We start from the raw sequence: 25548 nt of genomic DNA, 5'->3' as shown, positions 1-25548 counted from the left end.
ATATATATATATATATATATATATATATATATATATATATATATATATATACTATTTATATATATACTATTTATACCCTGGTTTTTGAAAATAGAAGAAATCTCAGTTCCTCAGTTTCCAAAAATGTTAATGTAGGTTAATATTTTTACCATAATTAAATATTTAAAGATTAATTGAGACAATGTATATAAAATACTAAATTCAGAAGACATTTAAAAATATTAGATGCCAAAATTTGTTTTGTAGGGAGAGTTAAGAAGAACAGAGGGACAGGAAGAAAGGATTTTATTTAACTTCCAAAATAACCTCTAACAATAGGAAAGACATGGATTGTTATCTTTGTCCTCATTTTATAGATTAATAAACTGAGATTCATAGAAGTCAGTGTTATGCAACTCTATTCTTTTTCTGTGTGAAAGCACTTTATCTGCTCATTATAAAACCTAAAATGTTAGATTATAATTATTTGTTTCTGTGTCTGCATTCCTTGTTAAACTATGAGTTCCTTTAGAAACTTATCCCACTCATTTTTTTATGAAAAAAATTTACACATACTCCCAAATAGGCTCTTCCTAAATATTTCATAAATGAATGAGTGATCAAGGACTATAACCTATATCTAGTTATTCAAAAACTGATGCTTTTTCCATGTACCATACTTACTTATCCATCCCAGTCATCCAGAAACGTGCATAATACCTAGAAAACAATGATTTGTGCTCAAAAGTCTTTCAAAGCATTTTGGTTTGATAAATTCATTACCTGATAGAACAACCCATATTTTGACCTAGCCAGCTAGTTCTTTACCTGAAATGAAAACATATTATTTGGGATGTTTATATTAGCCCTAGGTATCCCAGAACAAATTATCACAAAGTTATATGGCTTAAAATAACATAAATTTTATTCTTTGATAGTCCTACAAGCTAAAGATTTGAAGTCACGGTATTCTCAGGGCCAGGTTCTCTCTGAAAAATTGTGGGAGGAATCCTTTCCACTTCTGGTTACACCTGCAGTCCTTGACATTCCTTGGCTTATAGCTTCATCATTTCAAATTCTTCTTTCATCTTCACCTGGACTTTTTCTCTTTGAGAATTTGTGTTTCATCTTTTACAAGGTAATCAGTAATCGGATATGAGTTCCCCCTAAATCCAAGACTAATTAAAATCTGGATTCTTAGTTATTGTATATAAAGTTTCTATTTTCAAATGAGGTCAAACTTCAAGGTTGAAGTGAACATGAATTTTTGGAGAACACTATTCCATCCACTACAGCTAGTCAGCTTCACTTTGGAGAGTTGAGACGCACTTGAAACCTCACAAATATTAAAAAAAAAATTAAAAAATCAGCTAGAGAAATGAATAGACCAGTGATGTAAGGCAGTGGTGGAGTGCTTGCCTAGTATGAATGAATGTTTGGGTTTGATCACCATCACTGCAAAAAAGAAAGGAAGACAAAAGCAAAGCAAAACAAACAACAAGAACAAAAACACATAATGTGAAACAGATTTATCCTGTCAGTTTCCTTTTATAATTTGAAATAGGCTGAAAATTCCACAGAAATACACTAAAAGAAGTTCAGCATGGAATTGCTATTGGGGTTAGAACTGGCAGAATATATCAGAGCCAAGAACTCAAGGAAACTATATGACAATTCCAGAGGATAAAGTTTTTCTGACATAACAAATAATCAACAGACAACCCTAAAATACTGGTATTGAGCATTTTATAATTATAAATTCTAATTTAAAGTTAGGACATACTAATTGAAACTCAAACTTTAGAGATAGATTAAAAGAAATGTAATTATAATTTAGGTTCAAGACACTATCAGAAAGTTATAAACTTAACTAGTAGTTACATAGATTGACTATATTAGAGTTTAGCTTCCACTTGAAACCTGTGCTAGTAAGCTAGTAGTAGTATTTTAAAATACCCTGTCTATCCTGAAGTGTGATAGTTGGATTTTTAATTTTTATTTCTTTATCATGCTTTCATCTAGTATGAAAACTGGGAATTTACGTAACTAACCAATCCAGTAGCTGTTGCACTTAAAAGGAATGCATTCGTTGTAGTAAATAAGAATGATAATTTGTATTCTGTCGTTTATACTCATAATCCCTTTATTGCTTTGATGTTCATTTTGTAAACATCTACAAGCTTTAATAGACACAATAGAACATACTCAGATTTTTCACATTTGCAAGAATGACATGTTAAAATGATCTGTAATTTAAAGTGATATGGGAGACAATTGCATACATCTTTGGTAGCAGAGTTATCTTTATGTAAAATTCAAATAATTAAAAATGAAACATTGTTTCTATTGACATAATATTTTCAGAAAGCAGATAAGTATGTCACATTGCTTTTTGTTACTGTCATGGTATAAAGATATTCTAGAGCAAGAGTGGGGTTTTGAATAAATCAAAAGGATTATGTGATAAAATGGTGCAATTGTATTCTAACTCATCTGTGACTCCTGGTAAGAAGATAGAAGTTTATTGTCATCCATAATACTCTGCTCCTAGGTCATTTTGAAAATATTTTGATTTTGCACAGTTTTGTTAGATTGAATCCAGTATCCAGCTTGAAAAAAGCATGACTTTAATTTCCCTTTCATTTTATTCTAGTCTGATAATTCATTTTATTCTTATAAGAATATAATGAAAGGGAAATTAAAGTCAAATTCCAATTCAAAGATGGAGAGTCCATGAAACACCATTTCAAATACTTTTAATCGAGTGTTCTTCATTCTTCACTCTTTGCCCAACAACTGCAATATCTTTGTCGCATTATCTCCTATCTCTTCTTTCGACGTTCCTTTCCTTCCAATTTTAACAGTGATAAGTTGTAGTTTGGATTTTAGTACTTTGATAGCTATTTTAAAAAGTGCATTTTGCTTTAATTGAGAAAATTTTATTATTTGAAATACATATTTAATTGATGGGGGATTAATATCAAGAATTAGGCAACTTTTCAATCCTCTGAAAAGATAAGTTTAGCAATTTCTTGACTGGTACCTTAGCATCCTGGAATAGTTCATTTAAATCAGATAGTAGAATAGCCATATTACATAAATATATGAATATAACTAAATGAATTTTGAATATCAGCCTATAGTGTTTAAAAATATTTGGATAGAAAAATTCTTTGTTAAGTTAAAGAGTTCAAAATCAATTATCTTGGGCTGGGGTTGTAGCTCAGGGGTAGAGCACTTACCTTGCACATGTGAGGCCATGGGTTTGATCCTCAGCACCATATAAAAAATAAATAAAAATAAAGATATTTTGTACATCTACAACTAAAAAATGTTTAAAAAATAAATAAATAAATTATCTTGTTGGTGAGGATGTGGAGAAATTAGAACCCTCTTATGCTACTGGAAGGAATATAAAATGGTTCAGTTGCTTTGGAAAACTATCTAGAAGTTCCTCAGATGGTTATAGGATTACTGTTTGACTTATTAATTTCACACCAAGAAATACACTTACAGCAAATAAAAACAGACATTAATATATAAACTTACACATGAATGTTTATAGCAGTATCATTAATAATAGCCCAAATGTATGATCCAAACATCCACCAATGAATAAATGTTTAAACAAAATGGTAATATTTGCAACTAAGTATTATTTAACCATAAAAAGTACAAATTACTGAAATATGCTACAACATAAATGAACCTTGAAATCATTATGCAAAGTGAAAGAATTCAATAAAAAAGATCATGACTCTACTTATTTTTCTATAAGAGGGACATTTATAGAGACAGAAAATATGTTAATAGTTACTTATATCTGAGAGCATGGCTAGGAACATAAGGGGATGATAGTAATGAGAATCTCTGAGTAATGAGAATATTCTAAAATTTACTGCAGTGATGGTTACAGAGTTCTGAGTATACTAAAAATGTTGACTTCACAGTTTAAATGGTAGGATTGTATGACATTGAAATTATGTATCATTGAAGAGGATAAAATAAATTATCACTAATAGTAGATAGCTCAAACAAGTAGCAGCTACTCTTTGAAGTACTAAATTTACCCAGTTTATCCTCCTTAAACATACTGTGAATTAGGAAATCCTAATTTTCCATTCTACAAATGATGGCACTAAGACAAAAGGACAAAAAGAAACATTTATTAGGTAACAGATAATAAGGTATACAGCCAGCAGTTGAAACCAAACAGTATGGCTTGCAAATTTATTATTTTAACTAATATTCATAATTATTATATCCTGGCTATAATTATGTATAATCACAAATATAGAGGATAAAAGAGTATATTTTGTTCTTTAAATATTCTGCAAATATTCATTGTAGGTCTCCATTGTGCCAGGCATGTTTTTAGGCTTTGAGAATATAGCAGTATTCTAAATCCAAAATGATAAAAGTCCCAGTTGCCATGCACCTTACATTCTAGAATATTAAGAATCCAGTAGACTTGGTTTCAAACCTCAGCTTTGTCCCTCACAAATAGAGGATCTAAGTAGGTTTCTTAACTTCTTTGATATACATCTTTCTAGTATGTAATATGAGAATGATATGCCCACAATCATAGGGTCACTATAAGAAGTAAATGAGATGATATAGGAAAGAATTTACTGGAATTCCTCTCACACAATAAATGAAATATAATAATAACAGTTACAATGGTGGTTATACTTTTAGTGCTCCTATAATTGATATAATCATTGTCACTACCAATAGCACCAAAAATGTAGTTAAGTCATAGCTTTGATGTTTGAGGTAAATATATATTCTTCCAAAGTTTGCTTATATAAGAATATATAGCTACTTGTTGAACCAGAACTGAAACATGAATTTTTTTTATTTTTTAGATAGAGAGAGTCTTAGAGAGAGAGAGAATTTTAATAATTATTTGTTTTTTAGTTTTTCTGCGGACACAGCATCTTTGTATGTGGTGCTGAGGATCGAACCCAGGCCACATGCATGCCAGGCGAGCACGCTACTGCTTGAGCCACATCCCCAGCCCAAACCTGAATCTTATTTCAAATGTTCCATACTCTTTACTGTTTTGTAGACACTACCTATACAATCTTTATGCCAATCTTAAATTTAGGAAAAGCAGAATAAGGCAGTAGTAATGTCTAGATACATTTTGATAAGTTTATTCTTCTGAAGTGGCAATTTACATTTTAGAAAGGAAAGACATAATAATGAAACATTCTGAGAAAGAAATTTAGGCTTGTTTGTTATTAGATTTACTAGTGGCTTTTCTTTAAAGCCACCAACACTCTGAGGAGATAACTGAATAAATCTCTGAAATATCATGCCACATGTGTCCTTCTACCAAAACAAATGAACTTGAACATAGTAGTTATATGGATTTAAACCAAATACAAATTGAGGTTAAAATTGTGACATTTTTCTCAGTTGCAGCATCTATGTACTTTATTTTTAAGTGCATACTGGAGAAAGGTGTTCCACAATGGATGGTATCACACACTTTACAAGCTGCTACTTTTTCATAGTACACACACACACACACACACACACAAAGTTTCTTACCCAGTTTCATGTATCCATTAGACAAATATTAAGGATCTACTATGTGTTCACAGTGATAAACATTTTCATTTTGATCATGACGTTCAGAAGAGTTACCATCATCAGTACTGTGGGTCCTACAGAAGACGGTCAATGACATTCTGGTGTTTGTTGTTAAATATTAATCATTAAAGGATATCTCAAGTTGATAATGTACATGACCCATTGGTCAAATATTTAATGATGATTGGTGCTTTATTGGGTGAGATGGAAGTCATCTTTTAAAGTAAATCAGCACTCATCAAATACATTGTTTCTTCTGTGCCCTCTTCTACTTTGTTTCTAATCTGCAGAAAGTGATTCAAGATAGGTTCTCTAGTAGGTTTCTTTCCCTTTCTGGTAATTGTGTGTATAGGTATAGCTTCCTTGACTTCCAATTCCAACTTTCTCTCTTTCGTCTATCATTAATCTTCTAATTCTTATGTTCAGATTACCATCACACTGTAAGCAGAAGCAATGCACAAAAATGTCCTACTTGAAGCCAGAATGTAGATAATAGCTTGTACTTTATACAGATAGGTAAAGAAAAAAGAGAAGTTATAAACCTGGGGATGGGAAAAAAGAGTATTCAGAGACTACACAATAGCAATACTATTTTGGGTTATAGATTTTATCTTTTATTGACCTCACCCTTTGTGCTTGTGGTTTGAATACACATACCCAAACAGACAAATATAATATGTCTAGTTCCCACTGATCACAAAAGTACATAGATATTGAGGAATACCAAAATTACTTGGTTTTGATTTTTTTTTAAGTGTGTTAACAGAACTGCTGCATCAAAGCATACATGAATAATATTTCACTGTGGTGACTTACCTGACATAATTTTCTACTATATTGCCTAATACTATGCAATTTAATAGAGAAATTACTGAAAATTTAGGATATTCCTTTCATTGGGTTATACTCTTGACATTAACAAACTTTGTAACTTCCCTTACATACTATATTTCATGTCTCTTTTTTATCAGTTATATTCAGTTAGAACTCTCAATTAAGAAATTTAGTAGATGTGGCATTGTAACCTCCAAATGTTTAACTGGCCTTAAGTATTGGTTGTCATTCAATTTTTAATAGTTCACTAAATGCTTTACCAAGATAGAGATGATTAACATTTTTATACCTTTACTTGGCTCACTAAATATCTGAATGCTTTTGGATTGCTCAGTGATAAATGGTAAAACATCTAATAGCTAACATGTATTATGTTCTTGAAAGTAATTTCTACTGGAACAAATACAAAATGATCCATTATGATTTTACAGAATAGGTAATGGTATTTTCAATGTTGTATTTTTAGATATTGGTTGAAGTTTTAGGGATTTTTGGTCTGTGAGATTTTTTTCATTTGGAAAATTAAAAATTTGAATCTGTTATTAAAACATTCTCATTCATAATAAAGAGAGCTTTAAATACTGGTTGGTTAAAGATACTGAAATGTAAGAACACTTTATTGGAAGAGAATACTCAAGGTATTATCCTCAGGCTATGGCTTCACAGATAAATCAAGTTCTAACTTTGATCCATTGCTGATTGGATTTGATGGATGTAGATGGACATTATTGATATCTTATGCTTAAATTAAATACACAATGTAAAAGAACAAAAAGTACAATTTTATTTTTAGGATGATTTTGGATACTCATTGCAATTTTAATTGTTTAACTCAATTATATTAAAATGAGAGAAAAATATATAGACTCTTGGCCAGGTAATATCTGATAAAATAATTAGATAAAAATACAGAGCATTTATCCTCATATGATGTTGGCTATGTTTCCCTTTTTATTTACCCTTATTTCAGAATGAATACTACCCTCATCTCAATTTTCTGATTCTTTGTACTCAACAATACCCTCTAAAGAACTTTTGCCTTTCTGTAGAAAGGAAAAAAATGAGCAGGAGGACTTTTGTGAATATCTACAAAGGAGAGTGAATCTGTAAGGACAAATGACCCAAATGTTTCTTGAATCTTAAAAATTGAAGTAACTTGCTACTTTATCATGATAGATTTAGAATGGATTTAGTTAAACAGAATAGAACTAAAAACCAATAAAATTGATAGAACATTTAGAAATAGTAGAAAGGATTTAGTTAAACAGAATGGAACTAAGATCCAATAAAACTGATAGAACATTTAGAGATAGTATCCTGATATAGTATAGATATTTCTAATGTTTGCTTCCAATTCATGAATTTCCAAGTTGGCTAGTTTTTGTTTTAAGAAATACATTCATGCTTGAAATAAAGGCCCCTTCATTTAAAATAGATAAGAAATAAGTGATATCATAAGAAAATATCCAATTGAAAGGATGCCTTTTCTTGATTAATGCCTATGTTGCCTAAGCATATAACTTAATTTTTTGATGTCAATTGAAGATTTTATATGTCACTTCATAGTTTTACATGAAATTGACAATGTTCTTATACCACTTCACTGAAACCACTGAAGAATCTAGAAGATGAAAGCATTTAGGGGGAAAAAAAGCATAGTATTGCACTGGGAATATTGACATGCTTTTTAAAGAATATGCATTTGCAGTAACCAAATTGTAGCTAATTTTTATTTTTGTTTTTGTTTTGTTTTGTTTTGTTTTGCTTCCCTTGCCTCCATTTTATCCCAAATCAGCGGAAATCCGAGGGGAAAAAGGCAGGAAAGGTAAGATTGTAAATTAAAAAAAAAAAATTGATTTCAAAATATGTTGTACCATTTTTTCCCTTAAACTCCTGAAGTTACAGTAGTTACTCCATGGAGTTAAAATTGTAAGTATTTAAGATGACATATGTTATATAGTTCTGCCTTAAAAGAGATTCAAGCCGAGCTGTCTCCATATTTTGTATCACTTACACAGTCCTGGAAGCAATTTTCAAGTCTTATTTTATTTTATTTTTCACCAATACTTTCTTTTCCCACTGTGCCAAAACAACATACTATAACAGTATCATTTTGTGAATGTTCCAGTAATATAGTTATTTTGTGATGAATTTTAGCAATTAAAAAGAAGCATTTTAGTGACAATACACATTTTAGCAGTGATAGCAAAAAGTTAGTGAATATAAACCATGAGTATATGTTAGGATCAGAGGGAAAAATGCTAGAAGTAAAAGAGACATGGTTAATCAGCAAAATTATATTCTTTGAGAAATGGGGCTTTAGAAAATCATCTTTCAATGTGAAAAAAATACATTCTGCTCAAATATATGTGAGCACTGTTTTCTTTTTCTGATTATTTTTTAATTTATACATGACAGTAGAATGCATTACAATTCTTATTATACAAATAGAGCACAGTTTTTCATATCTCTGGTTGTATACAAAGTATATTCACACCAATTTTTGTCTTTATACATGTACTTTGAATAATAATGTCCATCACATTCTACCATCATTTCTAACCCCATACCCCCTTCCCTTCCCCTCCCACCCCTCAGCCCTATTTAGAGTTCCTCTATTCCTTCCATGCTCTCCCTCCCTACTCCACCATGAATGAGCCTCTTTATACAGAGAAAACATTTGGCATTTGTGTTTTGGAGACTGGCTAACTTCACTTAGCATTATCTTCTCCAATGGCATCCATTTACCTGCAAATGCCATGATTTTATTCTCTTTTATTGCTGAGTTATATTCCATTGTGTATTATGCCACATTTTCTTTATCTATTCATCCACTGAAGGGCATCTTGGTTGGTTCCACAGTTTAGCTATTGTGAATTGTGCTGCTATAAACATTGATGTGGCTGTGTCCCTATAGTATGCTGTTTTTAAGTCCTTTGGGTATAGACTGAGGAGAGAGATAGCTGGGTCAAATGGTGTGAACACTGTTTTCTAGAACAAAAATAATTTTATATTGGTAAAAATAATCTATTTCACATTTATTATTAAATGTTTGTTACCTCCCAAGTTAAACTGTACCACCTCTAAAAGAGATTTTCAATATTTCATGACATGTTTTTCCCAACATTTATGCCTTTTTAAATAAACCATATTTTGAGGTTGAAAGAACTGAGTTTCCCTTAAACTTTTGATGGAAGATATTTTGGAAATTCAATTCATTAAGCCTTAAGAAACTACTCATATTACTCATCAAAATATTGCCATTACTGTTGCTCAGTTCTTTAAGATGAATTATCCTGTTCTGGTTTGATAGGCCAAATTTGACATTTGAAAAAGAACTTCCCAGAGGGTGATCTACGTTATATCATAAAGGAATCTGTTACCCTTATGTGTCTTTATTAAATGTGAGGACTACCTTAGAAAGGAATTTGACTAGAATGTCAAAATGAATTTGAATTAATGTTTGAGAAATAAACTAAAATAACAGCATTATATTTTAAAATCAATATGCTTTTCTGAGAGTTTTCAAATACCTCTCTAAATTATCTTGAGTAACACTGTGACCTGGGAATGATGAGGTTTTGAAAGTCAGCTCCACCCAGAAGGCAAAAGTTCAAAGAACAGTTCTCCAATTCAAAGCAGGAAATCAGCAGTAATAAAATGTCACTGGCTGCTACTGTGTACTGTAGAATTATATACATACATACATATGTATACATATTTAAATATATATTAATATACATGCACACACTGTGACATAAGGAGAGAGAGAGGCTTTACTGATTTTAGGTGTTTATGTCATCTTTGCATTGCTGTGAAAAAACATCTGACAAGAACAACTTAGAAGATGAAAGATTTATTTTGGTTCTCAGTTTCAGAGAATTCAGTCCATGGTTGGCTGGTTCTAAGGCAGAACATTATGACAGAACTGTGTGGTAGATAAAAGTTGCTCAACTCATGGTAGCTGGGAAGCAGAGAAAGGGACATATATAGTCCCCAAGACATTTCCACAGTGAACTATTACCTCCACCCATGCTCCACCTGTCTACAGTTTTCATCACCTCTAAGTAGCCCATTCAAATTATTAATTCATGAGAGAGATTAATCCTCTAATGCTGTCAGAGCCCTTACGATTCAACTTTGGAACATTGGTGCATTATATAACATATGATCTTTTGGGAGACATTCGAGACCCAAACCATAACAGTGTTCTAAAATTCTCAATAATTCTGGTAAATTTGAATATGAATCAATTGATCAATTATTTAAAATAATTGTCAAGAACACAAATATTGGAAAATTTTATCTAAAGTAGTGAGTCTATATTTAGGAAAATATTTTATTAAGAAGTTAGACTCTGTATATAGCACTCTGGAATGAACCCATCCATGTTCCAACTCAGAAAACCTATAGGTCACGATATTTCAATATAAAACACTTTAGTAAAAGTGTAAAAGTAAAAGTAAAACATCAATATAATCATAATATGAAAACCAATAGAAAGCAATGTTTTTGGGGATGATTTTTGTTTTTCAAATAAAAACAAACCTGAACTTACATATAGGAAGACTTTATTCAGAAGAAAGATTATTGTAGTAGGGGAGAAGGCTCCAATTGTGGAACTCTATAAGGTCACAACATCCAATAGGCAAGGTTTTTCTTTCATAAGTTCAGCAGGGGAGAACAAAGATAAACAGACTCTTAAGAAGAACCTGGACAAGCAAGAGAAATATTTATTGTGGTCCAATAGGAAAAGGGTTTTGCTGTGGTCCTAAGAGAAGCTGACAGACGATAGGGACACATTTTACTTTTTCATAGTTTGTTCAGGTTTGGGGTCAAGCCAACTTCAGGAATGAAAGAAATGGGACTAAAGTTTGATCAAGCCAAAAAGAAGGGTTAAAATTTGGCAACTTTGAACATCTGATCTTTTTTTTTTTCTCATTAGCTTTATTTTTCTATATTTATCCTTAAAAAATTTTCATTTGGGTATGCATGATAGTAGAGTCTATTTTGACATATACACACAAACATGGGGTATATCTTATTCTAATTAGGATCCCAGTCTTGTGGTTGTACATGATGTGGCAATTCACTATGGTGTATTCATATACGTACATAAAAAAGTTATTTCAGATTCATTACACTGTTTTTCCTAATCCTATTTCCCCTTCCTTCCATGCATTAGCTTTCTGTAACAAAGTAAGAATGATGAAAATAAAAATAAATTACTTATTCTTTTCTCAATTCCACACACTATATGTGTATGCATATGTGAACCTATATATATGTATATACATATATATGTTCTACAGTTATACAGAAATATAGGTGTATGTATATTGGTGAAGACATTTACAGTTATGTTTACATGCCTATAAATATGTGCATAATAATAAATATTTAATAGTGAATATTAAATATGTAAATAATAAATGTATGCATATTAATCATCATAATAACTCTATAAACTCTTTACAGATGAGGTAAAGAAGGTACAGAGAGCTTAAGTGATTAACTTAAAGTTGTGGAATTATGAGTAGAAGAATCAGATTTTGAACCCAGCCAGTCTGTCTCTAAAATCCTTGTTTTGGAAAGGAAAAGACAAAAACTTGAGATTATAGAGCAAATACTCATTTATCTCAAATACCTGTAAATTTTATTATACTTTTGTAATAACATTTAATATATTTAATGTTATAAGTTGATAAAGAGGTTTCTGAAAGAGAAATTATTTAAAAACCATTTTTCTGTCAACTAAATCCTGCCACAGATACATCATCACGCTGTTTCTACTAATCTATACACTTTCTATTCCCAACCTGATATAATGTGGCTAACACATACCATGGAGATTAGGTCTGTCCTCTGATGCCCTTTATTTTTGGTTCATTGCATTTATGTATACCTTTTGAAGGGTATTTTGGATATTAAATTCAAGAAGCTATAAACCTTAAATATATTAAGTGTCAGAATGTTCATTAACTTTGGATTTATTGCAAATGTTTCCATAAAAAGTTGAATTAATCTCTTGAACCCCTGAACTTCACCTATTTAGTTTTTTTAAATGAATTCTTAAATATGACTTTTATATTCAGTTTCCTTCAGATCCTAAATTTGTAAAAATGTAAGGCAACACATTATCTTAGCTAAGAATATAGTATCTAGATGAGTACTTTATTATCTTTTAGATCCTAAAACTTCAAAGGACAAGAGAATTTCTCAATGACTTCTCTGGATTTAAATTTAAATGACTTCAGAGGCCTTACCAAACAGGACATATTCTTAGAATCTGAATCAGAGGCTTAGGTTGCAGAAATAGACACATTTTTCTACCTCCTCTTAAAAAGATATTTCACCAAGAACCTAATGGCACATTTAAATGCTAGAATAAAAGCAAATGCCACTCTCTACTGTTTGTTCTTTCTTTATCTGGTTTATATTCAGCTGGCTAATAGCTAATTAGAAGGAAAATGTATTTCAACACACAGCTACCCTTAATATTGTAAGAAATATTTATGTTCAACTAAAAGAAGTACAATTTTTTGAATCTAGTTAATAGTGACAAAAATTCCTTATATAAACACAAACTTTGTAGGTTTAATCTACTAACCTTCTTTTACTTAGCATTTACCTGAAAATTTCCATATAGACATTTTTCTTAAAGATCCCTCCCCTCTTTGACTATGTCTGAGTTTAAATTGCCCTCAGGGTTTGCACAAATAGCTACGCTTGTTAAAGAGTGTGTTCACCAAAGTGCTAAACTAAAGATGGCAGAAACAGAACTAACTGAGATTCTCAAAGGAGAATGTTTCTCATTTCTTTGTATCTGCCTGAGGTGAATTTATAAAGTGGCTTATTTCTAACTAACATAATGGATAACAGTAGCTATAGTCCTATTTCAAGTAAAAGCTATTCTCTGTCATATGACTATCTTCTTCCAGATCTCTGTCATTTGTGCAGTCATTTGCTCAAAGGTTACATGAAGACAAGACAGCTGGGCAATGAGAATTTTAGAGGGAACATGTATTATAATACTTATATTGCTTGTGTCTCTAAAATACTTCTTCAACTTCTATTCTGTTCAACAGTCCAGAAATGTTTGGAAGATCTTTCTTTAAAAAATCTTTTGAAAGCATAATTTAGGAATTTGAGTATGGAATGGCACATTGAGATTTTTTTATAAAAATTATTTCTAAATGAATCTAACTGTTTTGGTATGCTACTAAATAGGTATATCCACATGTCTTGGCCCTTAATGAAAAATTATTTTCATGTTACTTTTTGTAGCATTATAATGTAGCAAATGTATGAGGCCAAATCTACAGCAATTATGAATGCAATTTCTTCTGCTTCTTTTAGCAGTTTTCTTTATTAACATTAGTGTAGTGTTTCTAGTGTTGTGGAAAAATTAAATTCCATGAAGAGCTCTAATATAGCATTACCACCTAAGGTAAACCATTTACCCACATCCTGTGTACATTCCCTAGATATACTCTTCTGGGGACATTGTATACAAGGTGCACTGTGAGGCCTTTTACACTGTTTTAAAGCTTTTTATTTTGTTTTAGAATTGATTTTTAATTCATCTCAATGGGCTGTGACTGAAAATTTGGTCTGTGGCTAAAAGTGGCAAGCAATTTAAAGGATACTTTTGATCCTTCTGTATTCCCCTTCCATGCCTATTTCATGCTTATTGAAAACTCATGCTTGTAAATAACTTGTTATTAACTGTTAAGGTAGCCACCATCATAGGTATTTTGTACTGTATCTTTGCATGCTTTTTTTTATTGATTCTCTAGCTCTTATATGTATATATATGCATTCCCTGGGCCTGATTTTCATGTGATTACACAGGTTTCAAGATTGTGAACAGAATCTTCACTATTTATGATCACAACTCTATTGCTTTATGTTATACTGTCTAGTTAACTTGAGCTTTGCTTTCATTTTCGAATCATTCATTTACTCTCCGTTTTACACACTTTGTAAAACACCTTCCTGATTATAATTATCTATTTCTTCATTATCCTTGGCTTCCTACATTGTTCACAGTACTGATTTATAAATGTGGATTGCCTTTACAGATTGTATTCTTCACAAGCCACTGAGCCCTATTTGGGGAAAAAATCCACAAAATTGTATTGAAAAATAAGCGTACTACATATTAATACCATTAACCTACAATGGGACTCTAGATACTGTTCAGAAATCACTATATTTCTCTCTTATTAGTTTTTTCTATCCCACGCCTTTAATAACTGTCCAAACATTTTCAAACATCTTCTAATTCCTTTCCCAATACAAAGCCCTGAATTTTCAGTAGATTTACATTAAATTGTACTATCCTAATATAGAAAGCATTTTTGTAACCCCAATATATTTCTGAGGCCCCTTATAATCTCTCATAGATTCCTTATCAACTCTTTTAGTTCTTTAGTCTCTTTCTATGTTCCCAGGCTCCTTTTCCTTTAAAAATAGGGGCTGGGATTGTGGCTCAGTGGTAAAGTGCTCCCCTAGCATGGTCGGGGCCGGGGTTGGATCCTCAGCAGCACATAAAAATAAAAGTATTATGTTGTGTCCATCTACACCTAAAAAATAAATATTTAAAAAAATAAATGAATGAAAGAAATGAATGTCATTTTCTAAGAAAGACATATTATAAAAAGTCACTCCATCTCTCACCCTCATTAGATTATATTTCCTTACTACACATTCTCTGCTGTAATTGATTATCTTTCCCTCCAAATTGAAAGAGAAACGTTATCATTTGCACAAGTTTCTCTGCTGAGTCCATCCAGAACTTTCTATTATTTTTGACATTTTAACTTTGGGTTCTTTTTTGGTCTTTCTAGAAACCTTTCTGTGATCTCTCTGCCCATTTTTACACAGGACTGTAATGTCCACACCTTGATTGTGTCATATTTATTAAGTACATATTTTTCTGTATCTTAATTCCTAATACAATATCATATTTTATTTCTATCAATACTTGGTATGCTTGTTTTATTTTTAATATCCAAATTTTAATATAAGTGTAACAGAACTGGCTTAATCCAAAGGAAACTGATTTCTGATCTTCCAGCATCAAATGTATAATAGTCTACCAATGTAAAATCAATGTTTATTATATAGGTATTTAAAAATAAGTCTTTCAGGGTCCACTGGCTTCATGTAAAACAAAGAAATGTGTATTGTAAATGATAAAAAATTCCTTAGATGCAATTCAGATAGTTGTAATCCTGTTTTATGTCTACAAAAGTATTCCAGGAAAAAAATAAATGCTGAGTGTTATTTTTAATATGATCTGATGTGCTAATTATATTTTCAAGTGTTTTTCTATAACATCCCAATTGGTTGATCTGTTCAATTGGGATTCTTTATTTGTTTCAAAAAGTTTCTCTTTGATCTTTGGCAAAAGGGGGGTAGGGACTACATGATCACACCACATCCCTTACTGAAATCTCTAAACCTCACATCAAAATATACTAATCTCTCATACCTACCATTGTCTCACTTTACAGCATCAAAATCCAACCGTTATATCTCTGAAAAACAGATGTTCTTATTCTGTTTGTGGCATTGTATTGAGCACATTCTGAAACAAAATCATCCATATTCATTACAGTTCTATGCCTTATTCTGAATATACTGGCAACAATAGCCTTAAAACCTTAAGTAAAATAAGTCAATGTTTTAAAAGGCATTGAAACTATATTTTATTCAAAGCAATAGAAAAGAGAAAAGAATTTTAAAGGTTTATCTGCATAGCACTTTACGTATTAAACAGGATATTTCCAGGTTTTTAGCTTTATAATATTGTTGAGTGCCCTTACAAATTTAGACTTTTGCATAAGTGCTCTTTCTATTGTCACAGAGTGGGCATTTTTCCATTCCTTTATTTTCTATGTCATATGAATTTGAGTCAGTACATAATTAAGAATCCTTGGTGATAATATTTTAACTAACTCAATGACTAATAAATTGAAATTGATACTCCAAAGTATAGAGCTCTGATTAGAATTTTATCTTTGATATCAACCAAATGACTAAAATGATTAATTCTATACTAAATTTAGATATTCATTACAGAAATGTTATCAAGCAAAGGTTCAGTTTCGAAGCACATAGAAGCCATTATTATGGCACTGGATTTTTGCAAAAATAAAAATGCTTTATTGCATGGTCAATCAGCAAGGAGTCCAGCAGCTAAAAAGTAGCTCAAATGTGCATCCTGGATCAGTTGGTAAAGAGGGAATTTTTAGCAAAGTGCAGGGGAAAATTTTCTTGTCAATTAGATGGCAAGAAAGAGGACTTTTGGGGCACCTTTGCACAAGCATGAAAATATTCATCATGCCTCTTCATGGGATCCTTTCCTTTCCATTCCTTTCCTTTTCTTTTCTTTCTTTTATGGTACTAGGGATTGAACCCAGTGCTTCTGTGGTTCATTCCTAGCCCCAGGGCACATGTTTCTTTTTATGGGTAGTTTTTATGCTCTCTTCTAGGGATTTTCAGCTTGTGACACAGTAGTCATTGACAACCCAAACTGGCAAACATGATTTTCTGTACAGCATTTTTTTTAAACCAGGGATTGAACCCATGGGTGCTTAACCTGTGAACCAGCCATATCCTCAGCAAACGACCACACTTTTCTTTTCCTTTTTGGTACTGGGGATTGAACTCAGGGGCACTCAATCTCTGAGGTACATCACCAGCCTTATTTTGTATTTTATTTATAGACAAGGTCTCACTGAGTTGCTTAGCACCTGGCCATTGTTGAGGCTGGCATTGAATTTTCGATCCTCCTGCCTCAACCTCCTGAGCCTCTGGGATTACTGTCATGCACCACCATGCCCAGCTACATGTCTGTTCTTAAAAAAAATAGGTTCCAAACTGTCTGCATGTGGATTCTGGAAGACTTTACTGAAAGAAAACTTAAAATTATTGATATTTAAGGAATATATGTCTAGTTGTGCCTAGGTCACAGCCAGTTTCAGAAACAGTGACACAGATGTTTTCACTTCTATGTTAATGATACCTTTGAAATGTAAAATGCCCCCAATTTGGGGAGAACAAATCAATTTAGTTTCACCTTCTTAATTCCTATCTTTTGATTTCTATAAGAAACTAACCGGGAAAGCCTTCCTAAAGGCTAAACATTAGATAATGTTTTCTAATTTAAACTAAATTAATGTCATAGATATTGGGATATCTGATGACCCCTCTTCTTTGGTATAATAAATAAACAAACCATGTCTAATCCATGAAACCATATGGCTGGGCTAAGAATGGCTAGGATTTAGTTATTTCATTATCTCTTATTATGCCACCATTAAGAAGAGTCTTTTTCAGTACCTTTTGCATTATATACCATTGTGGGGAGAAAAAAAAATAACTTTCTCCTCCACCTTTCAGGAATTATTACCTGGGACTCTCTGAAACAAAAAGCAAACAAATAAGAGAAAATCAGCGAGTCAATAGCATGATTATCTCCTGTTTTCTTGTGAGATAACCTAGAGACATGTCCCATCTCTAACATGGATCTCAAAGAAATGGCTTGATTTCAGGCTTAAATATCATGATTCTCTGAAACAGAAAAAGAAGGATATAAGTAAAGGAATGGTTAAGGTTAGATAGAGTCAGGCATGGTGGTACATTTCTCTAATCCCAACCACTGGGGAGCCAAAGTAAGAGGATGTGGCAAACTCACTTCCAGCCTCAGCAACTTAGTGAAACACTATAGTTGCCTGGGTTCAATCCCCACCTCCCTCTCTTTCTTTCTCTCTCTCTCTCTCTCTCTCTCTCTCTCTCTCTCTCTCTCTCTCTCATATGATCAGGAAAAGCACCTTAAAACAAACAATGGTGGTATACTATGTATATTTAAGTCAATGCTTTCCCATTGATTAAGAGTCTCTAGTGATTTTTGTCATCCTTTTCTTCTTCGTACAGAGAGGAAAACATCTTTAAAACTGGAAATTTCCTTTATAGACTTAAATTTCCCTTGTAAAAGATTAACTTCTCAGAGCTTTTCCAGTGTCTATAGTTTCTCAAAAGAATAACTCGAAACAATCCCTTTGCCATGAAGGCATATTTTGGAGCTGCATATTTTAATTTTTTACAGTCTTATTTTGGTGTGGCATGACCTAAATTACATCATAATGTTCTTTTGCAATGATGCTAGCTTTTCATAGCATTTTTATTTTGTGCTGTGGATTGAATTTAGGGCCTCACACATGCTAGTCAAATGCTTTACCACTAAGCTGCATCCCCAAACCCCAACCCTCACAGCATTTTCATATTCATAATTTTGTTTGTTTTATAGTAATAACATACTAGGATCTTTAATGTGTTCTTCCAGGGTGAAAAGCCCTTTGTTTTAGTCAGCTTTGTCATTGCTGCAACCAAAGGAGCTGAGAAGACAATTTTAGAGGAGGACAAGTTTACTAGAGGATCATCATTTCAGAGGTCTCAGTCCATGCATGGCTGACTCCATTGCTCTGGGTTGGAGGTGTGGCAGAACATCATAGCAGAAAGGTGTAGAAGAGGGAAGCAGCTCAGAACATGGCAACCACAAACCAGAGACAGAGAACTCTGCTCCTCAGGGACAAAATATAAACTCTAAGATCATACCCCCTGTGACCCACTTCCTAGCTACACAATACTTGCCTATAGTTATCACATAGTTAAGCCCTATCACTGGATTAATGCACTGATTAAGTTAAGGCTCTCATAACCCAATCATTTCACCTCTAAATTAACACCCTTCATTCTTGTAAAGACAATTTATTACACATATGTCCTTCTAGTATTATGATTTTAGGTCCAGAACAAGCATATGTTAAATGTCCAGGGAAATGGTGTTTATAGATTAGACCCATAGAGGTGGGTGAAGTTTGGAAATATATTACTGATACAAATAGTTTATTTGTTTCTGTTACAAAACATTTGGATTAAGAATGCAATGTAGGTGCTGGGGTTGTGGCTCAGCTATAGAGTATTCACCTAGCACATGCAAGGCCCTGAGTTTGATCCTTAGTACCACATAAAAATAAATAAATAAAATAAAGGTAATGTGTCCAATGATAACTAAAAAATAAATATTACAAAAAGAATGTTGGGCTGCGGATGTGGCTCAAGCAGTAACGTGCTCACCTGGCATGTGCGGGGTGCTGGGTTCGATCCTCAGAACCACATAAAAATAAAATAAAAGATGTTGTGTCCACCAAAAACTAAAAAAAAAATATTAAAAAATTCTCTCTCTTTCTCTCTAAAAAAAAAAAAAAGAATGTAATGTAAGTGGAGTCCTTGTTAATTGTAACTTAGAGGCCTCTCTTATCTATCAAGCACTTTTATAATAGAATATTAACATTTATTCTGACGTGTTTTGCTAATAGATTTAGCAGGGGTTTGGGGGTCAAATATAGGAATATTAATAAAAGAGAATTTTTATTTAAAAATCTCATACTTATGATCATTAAATTAGTTATATTACCTTTGGTGTATCTATTTGCATTCATTTACTTCCCATATATTTTCTCTTATCATACATTTAATTATAAAGTAAGGCATGGCTCCCATTTAACTCACAGGTAACTCACAAGGAAATCTCTGGTAAATAATTATCAGGTGGCATTTTATTAAAGGATTGTAAATATACTAGTTACTTTCCTAGTCTATTCCTTCAGGATCAATGTCAATCTAGTCTTCCTTGCTTATGTGAATTATTTTTAGTACTCATAAGTTTCTAGGATTAATTTTTAAGCTATAAAGGTATTAATGTGGTAAAGTCTACCATCTAATGTTGGGATATAGAGAATTAATGTCTGAAGATGACTTGTAATTTTCTCTAACCTACGTCTAACAAACCACTTGAAACTTAGTAAATATTTAATGAATATTTGTTGTTATTTATTTAATAAATACATGGAATAGTTTCTATGTGTCAGATCCAGTGCTTGCTGATAAAAGAATCTGAAGGAATGAGATAGGTTTTTGTGACAGCATGGACCTTATTGTCTAGTAAAGTAAGCATGTAAATAAAAAATTAATTCTGCTATAATTAGTTTAATTCACTATTATAACCTACTATAGAACATTATTCTTAAATAAAACTAAATTCCATTTACATATACATATATTCTCAGTTGGACTTGCTTATTTAGAGGTGATGGTTTCCATGAATTCACTAACATTTGTTTAAAATATATTGCATTTCTGTTTATACTCATGATTTAGAGCATCTGTATTTCAGTCTCAGTTTGTCAGTCGTATAAGACATTGCATTTTTATTTTGTTCAAATGACATCACCCTTCCCATTACACTTGACTCCTCTTGGCCTAAAGTATTAATCAGATACCCTTTAACAGCTTGTTTTATTATTTATGAAGTAGAAGTATTATTATCCAAATATATTTTAAACATTGATTTAAGAGTTGAGCATTCTCCTTGAAGTGCATAATGCTTCAAGGAGTGCATCTTCTTACTAACATAACAGATTACCCTCCTTTTATCTTTAATTTGGATTTTTTTTTGTTGTTTCTCTGGTAAACTACTATATAAAATCCAAAATTCATGGAAAAATTGGATTTTTTTTCTAATGAATTTTAATAAAACAGCACTATGATTTTATTCTGGTATAAAATGTCAGAAGTTAGTCTAAGACCAGTTATCACATAAAACACAAGAATGACCAGGAACATAGGTAGTGGCCAAAAAGATTACTCTACCAACTTGAAAATATACATATGTAACTGTGATATACATGATATTTTATATATATCTCTAGAAACTAATTCTGATGTTTGACATAGTTAACTAAAACTTACTACTGATCATTTTGACAAGGTGTGTTTCTTTTCAATAAACTTTCAAACCCTGTCACAATTTTAAATGAACTATTTGTGGTCGAACCTCCACGTAGATTTCTTAAAAGAAAGAAAGAAAAATAAAAAGAAAGAAAAAATACCTGCCTCTAATTGTGAGAATGATTTTTCGTTTTAAATAGTGCCAGTCTTATGTGTTTCTGTAACTGAAAGCTTAGTCCCTGTCCCCAGTGCACATAAATGCCAATTTAATAATGAGGACACAGTTTTGAGGAAAAGGAAAAAGAAGGTTTATTGCTTTGCTAGCAAAGAAGAAACACTGGGGACTCCTGTCCCAAAGGCTGTGACTTCTCCCCATCAGGAAGGTCAAGGGGATTTTAAAGAAACTCTTGAGGAGTTACATTCCAGGTGTGCTGCACTGTTAGGGGTACTAGGGGCCCTCATGGGGTGTTAGGATTCACTTGTTAATTTGGGAGATATTCACTTCCCAGATCCTCAGCAGGCATCTCCTTCCTGTAGTGGGTATGTTTAAGGACAATTAACTAGGGGAAGAAATGATAGCACAGTCTTCCTAATCTTGTAAGGGATGGGGAGAAGGGGGAGAAGAGAGAAAAAAAATGTTCTTTTAAAAAATAACCCTTAGAGAAAGGAGGGTTATATTCAGAAGGTGAAGGAACCACTGTTATGTTTCTATGAGATAACTTTTTTTGATTCCACATTAGAAAGGCTGGTGGGTAGAGAGATGGAAAAAAGAGACTTTGATTAAAAGGTACAAAGCTTCCTTTAGACTAGAAGAATAAGTTTTAGTGATCTATTGTACTACAAAATGACCACAGTTAATAACTTATAGATTTAATACTGGCGAAAAGAATAGTTTTTTAATGTTCAAACTCTACAAAAATGGTAAATTGGTGAGAGGATGGATATGTTAATTAATTTGATTAAATCTTTCTACAGTGTATACATATGTCAAAATATCACATTGTACTCCATAAGTATATATGATTACTATTTGTCAACTAAAACAAATAAATTTTAAAATGATACCCAATACTAAACATACAGTTTTGAATATGAAAAATATATACCACTCTCAGCCCCTCAAACAGGTCTTATTACATGTCTACAAGCCTAGTTCTTTTCTTCAAAATCAATACCTTAATTCTATACCCTTTTGCTCTACCATGTTTACCCGTATAATTAAGGTCAAAAGCTTAAAGAGGGAAAGGATAAAAAGTGTAAAAAGGAGAAACTAAAAATAGTTTTACATTGATTCTAATTTTTCCTTCATTACAAATGAAAAGAAAAAAAAACACTAACTTGTGTTAAAGCATTTCATGGAGTACTTCTTACAAAAAAGGAACATAAGTTATTATAGGCTATTGTATATCTGATGTGACTCATCTCTCTGCTGTGTCAAACATCAACAGAGGCAGAACTGTAGTTACAAAACTAGATTATAAACTGAAATATAGACTATTCACTTTAAGTAGTGTTCATCTATTGTGAAGCATATTTCGCCCAATCATGTATTAGAGAGGCTTTTTTGAGGTGTCTCTTAATTTATAATAAATAATAATCTGGTTTATTCCAAAATTTGAAATAGTCCAGATTATCGCCCCCACTCCTTTTTGAAAGCCTTTCTCTCACAATATATTTTGCATGTTATGGGATTCTGCCTACTTAGCTTTCTTCATTATGATTTCATTCCTCATATTTGGGCTTAATTTTTTCTCTTTCAGTCTAAACTATACTTATATTATTTCCTCTTTTCAGTCTAAACTACACTTATATATTTAGTGACTTAAATAAAGAATTTGTATCTATTAACTATGGTCATCATTGTTATGGAACACTTGTGTATGGGAGGATAGATGTGAGATGGGGGTTATTTGGCAAATTGGTTCCCCCTCCCCCTTGATTCCTCTAATATATCACTGTGCTGACATTGCCTTCTGTATGTAAACTGTTCCTGAGTATAGAATACAGGAGGATACTGTTCAATAATTTTGGTCAGAATATTTATTTTCACTAAGCTTAAAGAAGTAAACCAACAGCAAGCACCAAGTAGTGTAGAGTATTTTCTATGTTATATTAACTCAGGCTGAATTTTTCTAATGGACATTGAGGAAGGAATGTGAAAACATTTGAACAGGATAAGAAAACCAGGAAAATAAAGAAGAAAATATATGTCTGGCATGTCCATTAGTGATTGGAACTAGATGGAAAATACAGTTAGTCTGATTTAATAATAGCAGAACTATGCCACAAATAAGGGCATCTGAAAATATAATTTACTCTCCTCCAATTAATTTGCGGTCAAAAGGATATGGTAAATACTGCTGGTTTTTAGTTTATGAAGTATTCAAAAATGTGAAGATAATGTTTTTCAAGAAAAACAAATATCAATTAAAATTTCACATATACTTGAAGAATTTTTAGGTGAAAACATGTTATGATCTTCTAGGAATACATTGTTTCATTCCTTTTTGATATTGTTAGGCTTTGGCTTAGGAACATTTCTGATTGTCAGATATTTATAGATATTTGGGATATGCAAGCACATACAATGTTGTATCTAATTTATTCAAATATTCATATGAGTCTGATCATTTCAAAATTTTGTGTAAAACTACTCATCCTTGAAGACATGTCTTTGAAAATATAGTTACTGATTTAGATTTGTAAAGTACAGTGCTACAGATTATTATTTATCATTTTAGGAGTTATAATGTTAAATTGTTTTTAGAACTTCCAATCAAGTTCATTTTAACCAGGTACTCACATAATCAATTTCTTTAACCTGAAATTTCAGAAAAAAAAAAAAAAAAAAACTATACCTGAGACAGAGAAGGTATATCTCTTTTTATGAACAAACATAAATGATGTGGGGCTTTGTGCTTTTTAGTATTCCAGAATGTATGAACACCAATGAATGCAATTTATTTATGTTTATACATATATATATCTACCATAGAAATTATTTGAAAAAAATTAACTTTCAGTAGAAAAAATGTAGTTTGACATATTCCTCTTCTATAGTTTGAATCTTAACTGTTTCCCAAAGGCATATGGGTCAAAGGCTTGTTATGCAGAGTGAAACTATTGGGAGGTGCTGAAACCTTTAAGATGCAGGGCTGAGTGGGAGGTCTTCAGGTCTTGGTAGGCATGTACTTAAGGGAGATTGTGGGACCCCAGCTATTTCCTCATTCTCTTTTGATTCCTGGCAATGAGGAGAATGGCTTTTTCCTTCACATACTCCCCAACATGTCATGCTACCTTGTCTCAGGCCCAAGAGCAATGGGAACAGCTGAAACTTCTGAAACTATGAAAGAAATAAACCTTTTCTCTTTATATGTTGATTGTCTCAAATATTTGTTAACGTGACAGCTACTGTAACCTCTATGATTAAGTACTAACAGATGACCATATACATTCCAAGAAAACATGGAAAATATATTCTATTGAAAATTATATATAATATTTACATTAGCTTTATAAAACATATAAGCATAGAGTTACTCATGTCTTTCTGAATTGTGGATGCAAAGAACCATTTGCATTTTAGAACTAATGAAGTGGCTAATCTTGCTTGATCAATGTGTAAATAATTCTCATATTCTGCTGCAGGAAAAGAATATTTTGGAAAAGTTATTTAAACTGCCATAATATTCAACAGGTGCATTTTTAGTGAAAACAACAGGAATTTATAAATTATAACTATCATTAATGGATTTGCTTGTCTTTTTTTTTAATGCTGATCCATCTTTTATCAATGGCAACATTTAAAATAGGCATAATCTATTTTCAAAGCCAGGAAATGGACATTGGTACAATATGATTAGTAAAATTATAAATTTTACATAGATTTACCAATTATTACATATACTCACTTTTGTTCTTTTTTTATTTTTCAGTGATAATGTGGTAAATTTTTTTTCTCTTTTTTTTTATTAGTTGCTCAAAACATTACAACGATCTTGACATATCATATATCATACATTTGATTCAAATGGGGTATGAATTCTTATTTTTCCCACGTGTCTTTAAGGCATTTTACCTGTATGCTGTCTGTTCAATACTCTGATTTTATTTCTACTTATACAATCTTTTCATTGAAATAATTTTTATGTATAACCTGATAAGTCAGATTACCACAGGTTGTATTTAGTTGAAAGAATTCAGGAGATCCTATAAAGTTTGGAATATAGAGGGTGAATTTAAAAAAAAAAAATTCCTCATTTAATAATCAAATGAAACTCTTACATAGGAAAACAACCTCCTGAGAAGGGGGATATATATATATATATATAT

The 25548-nt window shown here is 31.8% G+C and overlaps 1 protein-coding gene across 2 annotated transcripts in view; it reads left to right on the top strand.

Moving 5' to 3' along the window:
* The window catches only part of Pcdh11x (protocadherin 11 X-linked), a 611215-nt gene that overhangs the window by 313903 nt on the left and 271764 nt on the right, over nucleotides 1-25548 (top strand). Inside the window, exon 4 of one of the 2 annotated variants that reach the window (XM_015506140.2) lies at nucleotides 8210-8239. The exons of the other annotated variant lie outside the window; for it this stretch is intronic. Within the exon in view, the coding sequence (XP_015361626.2) occupies nucleotides 8210-8239 (30 nt within the window). The remainder of the gene's footprint in view (nucleotides 1-8209; nucleotides 8240-25548) is intronic. 2 annotated transcript variants of the gene reach the window in all.

Source organism: Marmota marmota, unplaced genomic scaffold (genome assembly GCF_001458135.2).
Source record: "Marmota marmota marmota unplaced genomic scaffold, marMar, whole genome shotgun sequence".
Classification (NCBI taxonomy): domain Eukaryota; kingdom Metazoa; phylum Chordata; class Mammalia; order Rodentia; family Sciuridae; genus Marmota; species Marmota marmota.
This window is presented reverse-complemented; position numbering and strand designations above follow the sequence as displayed.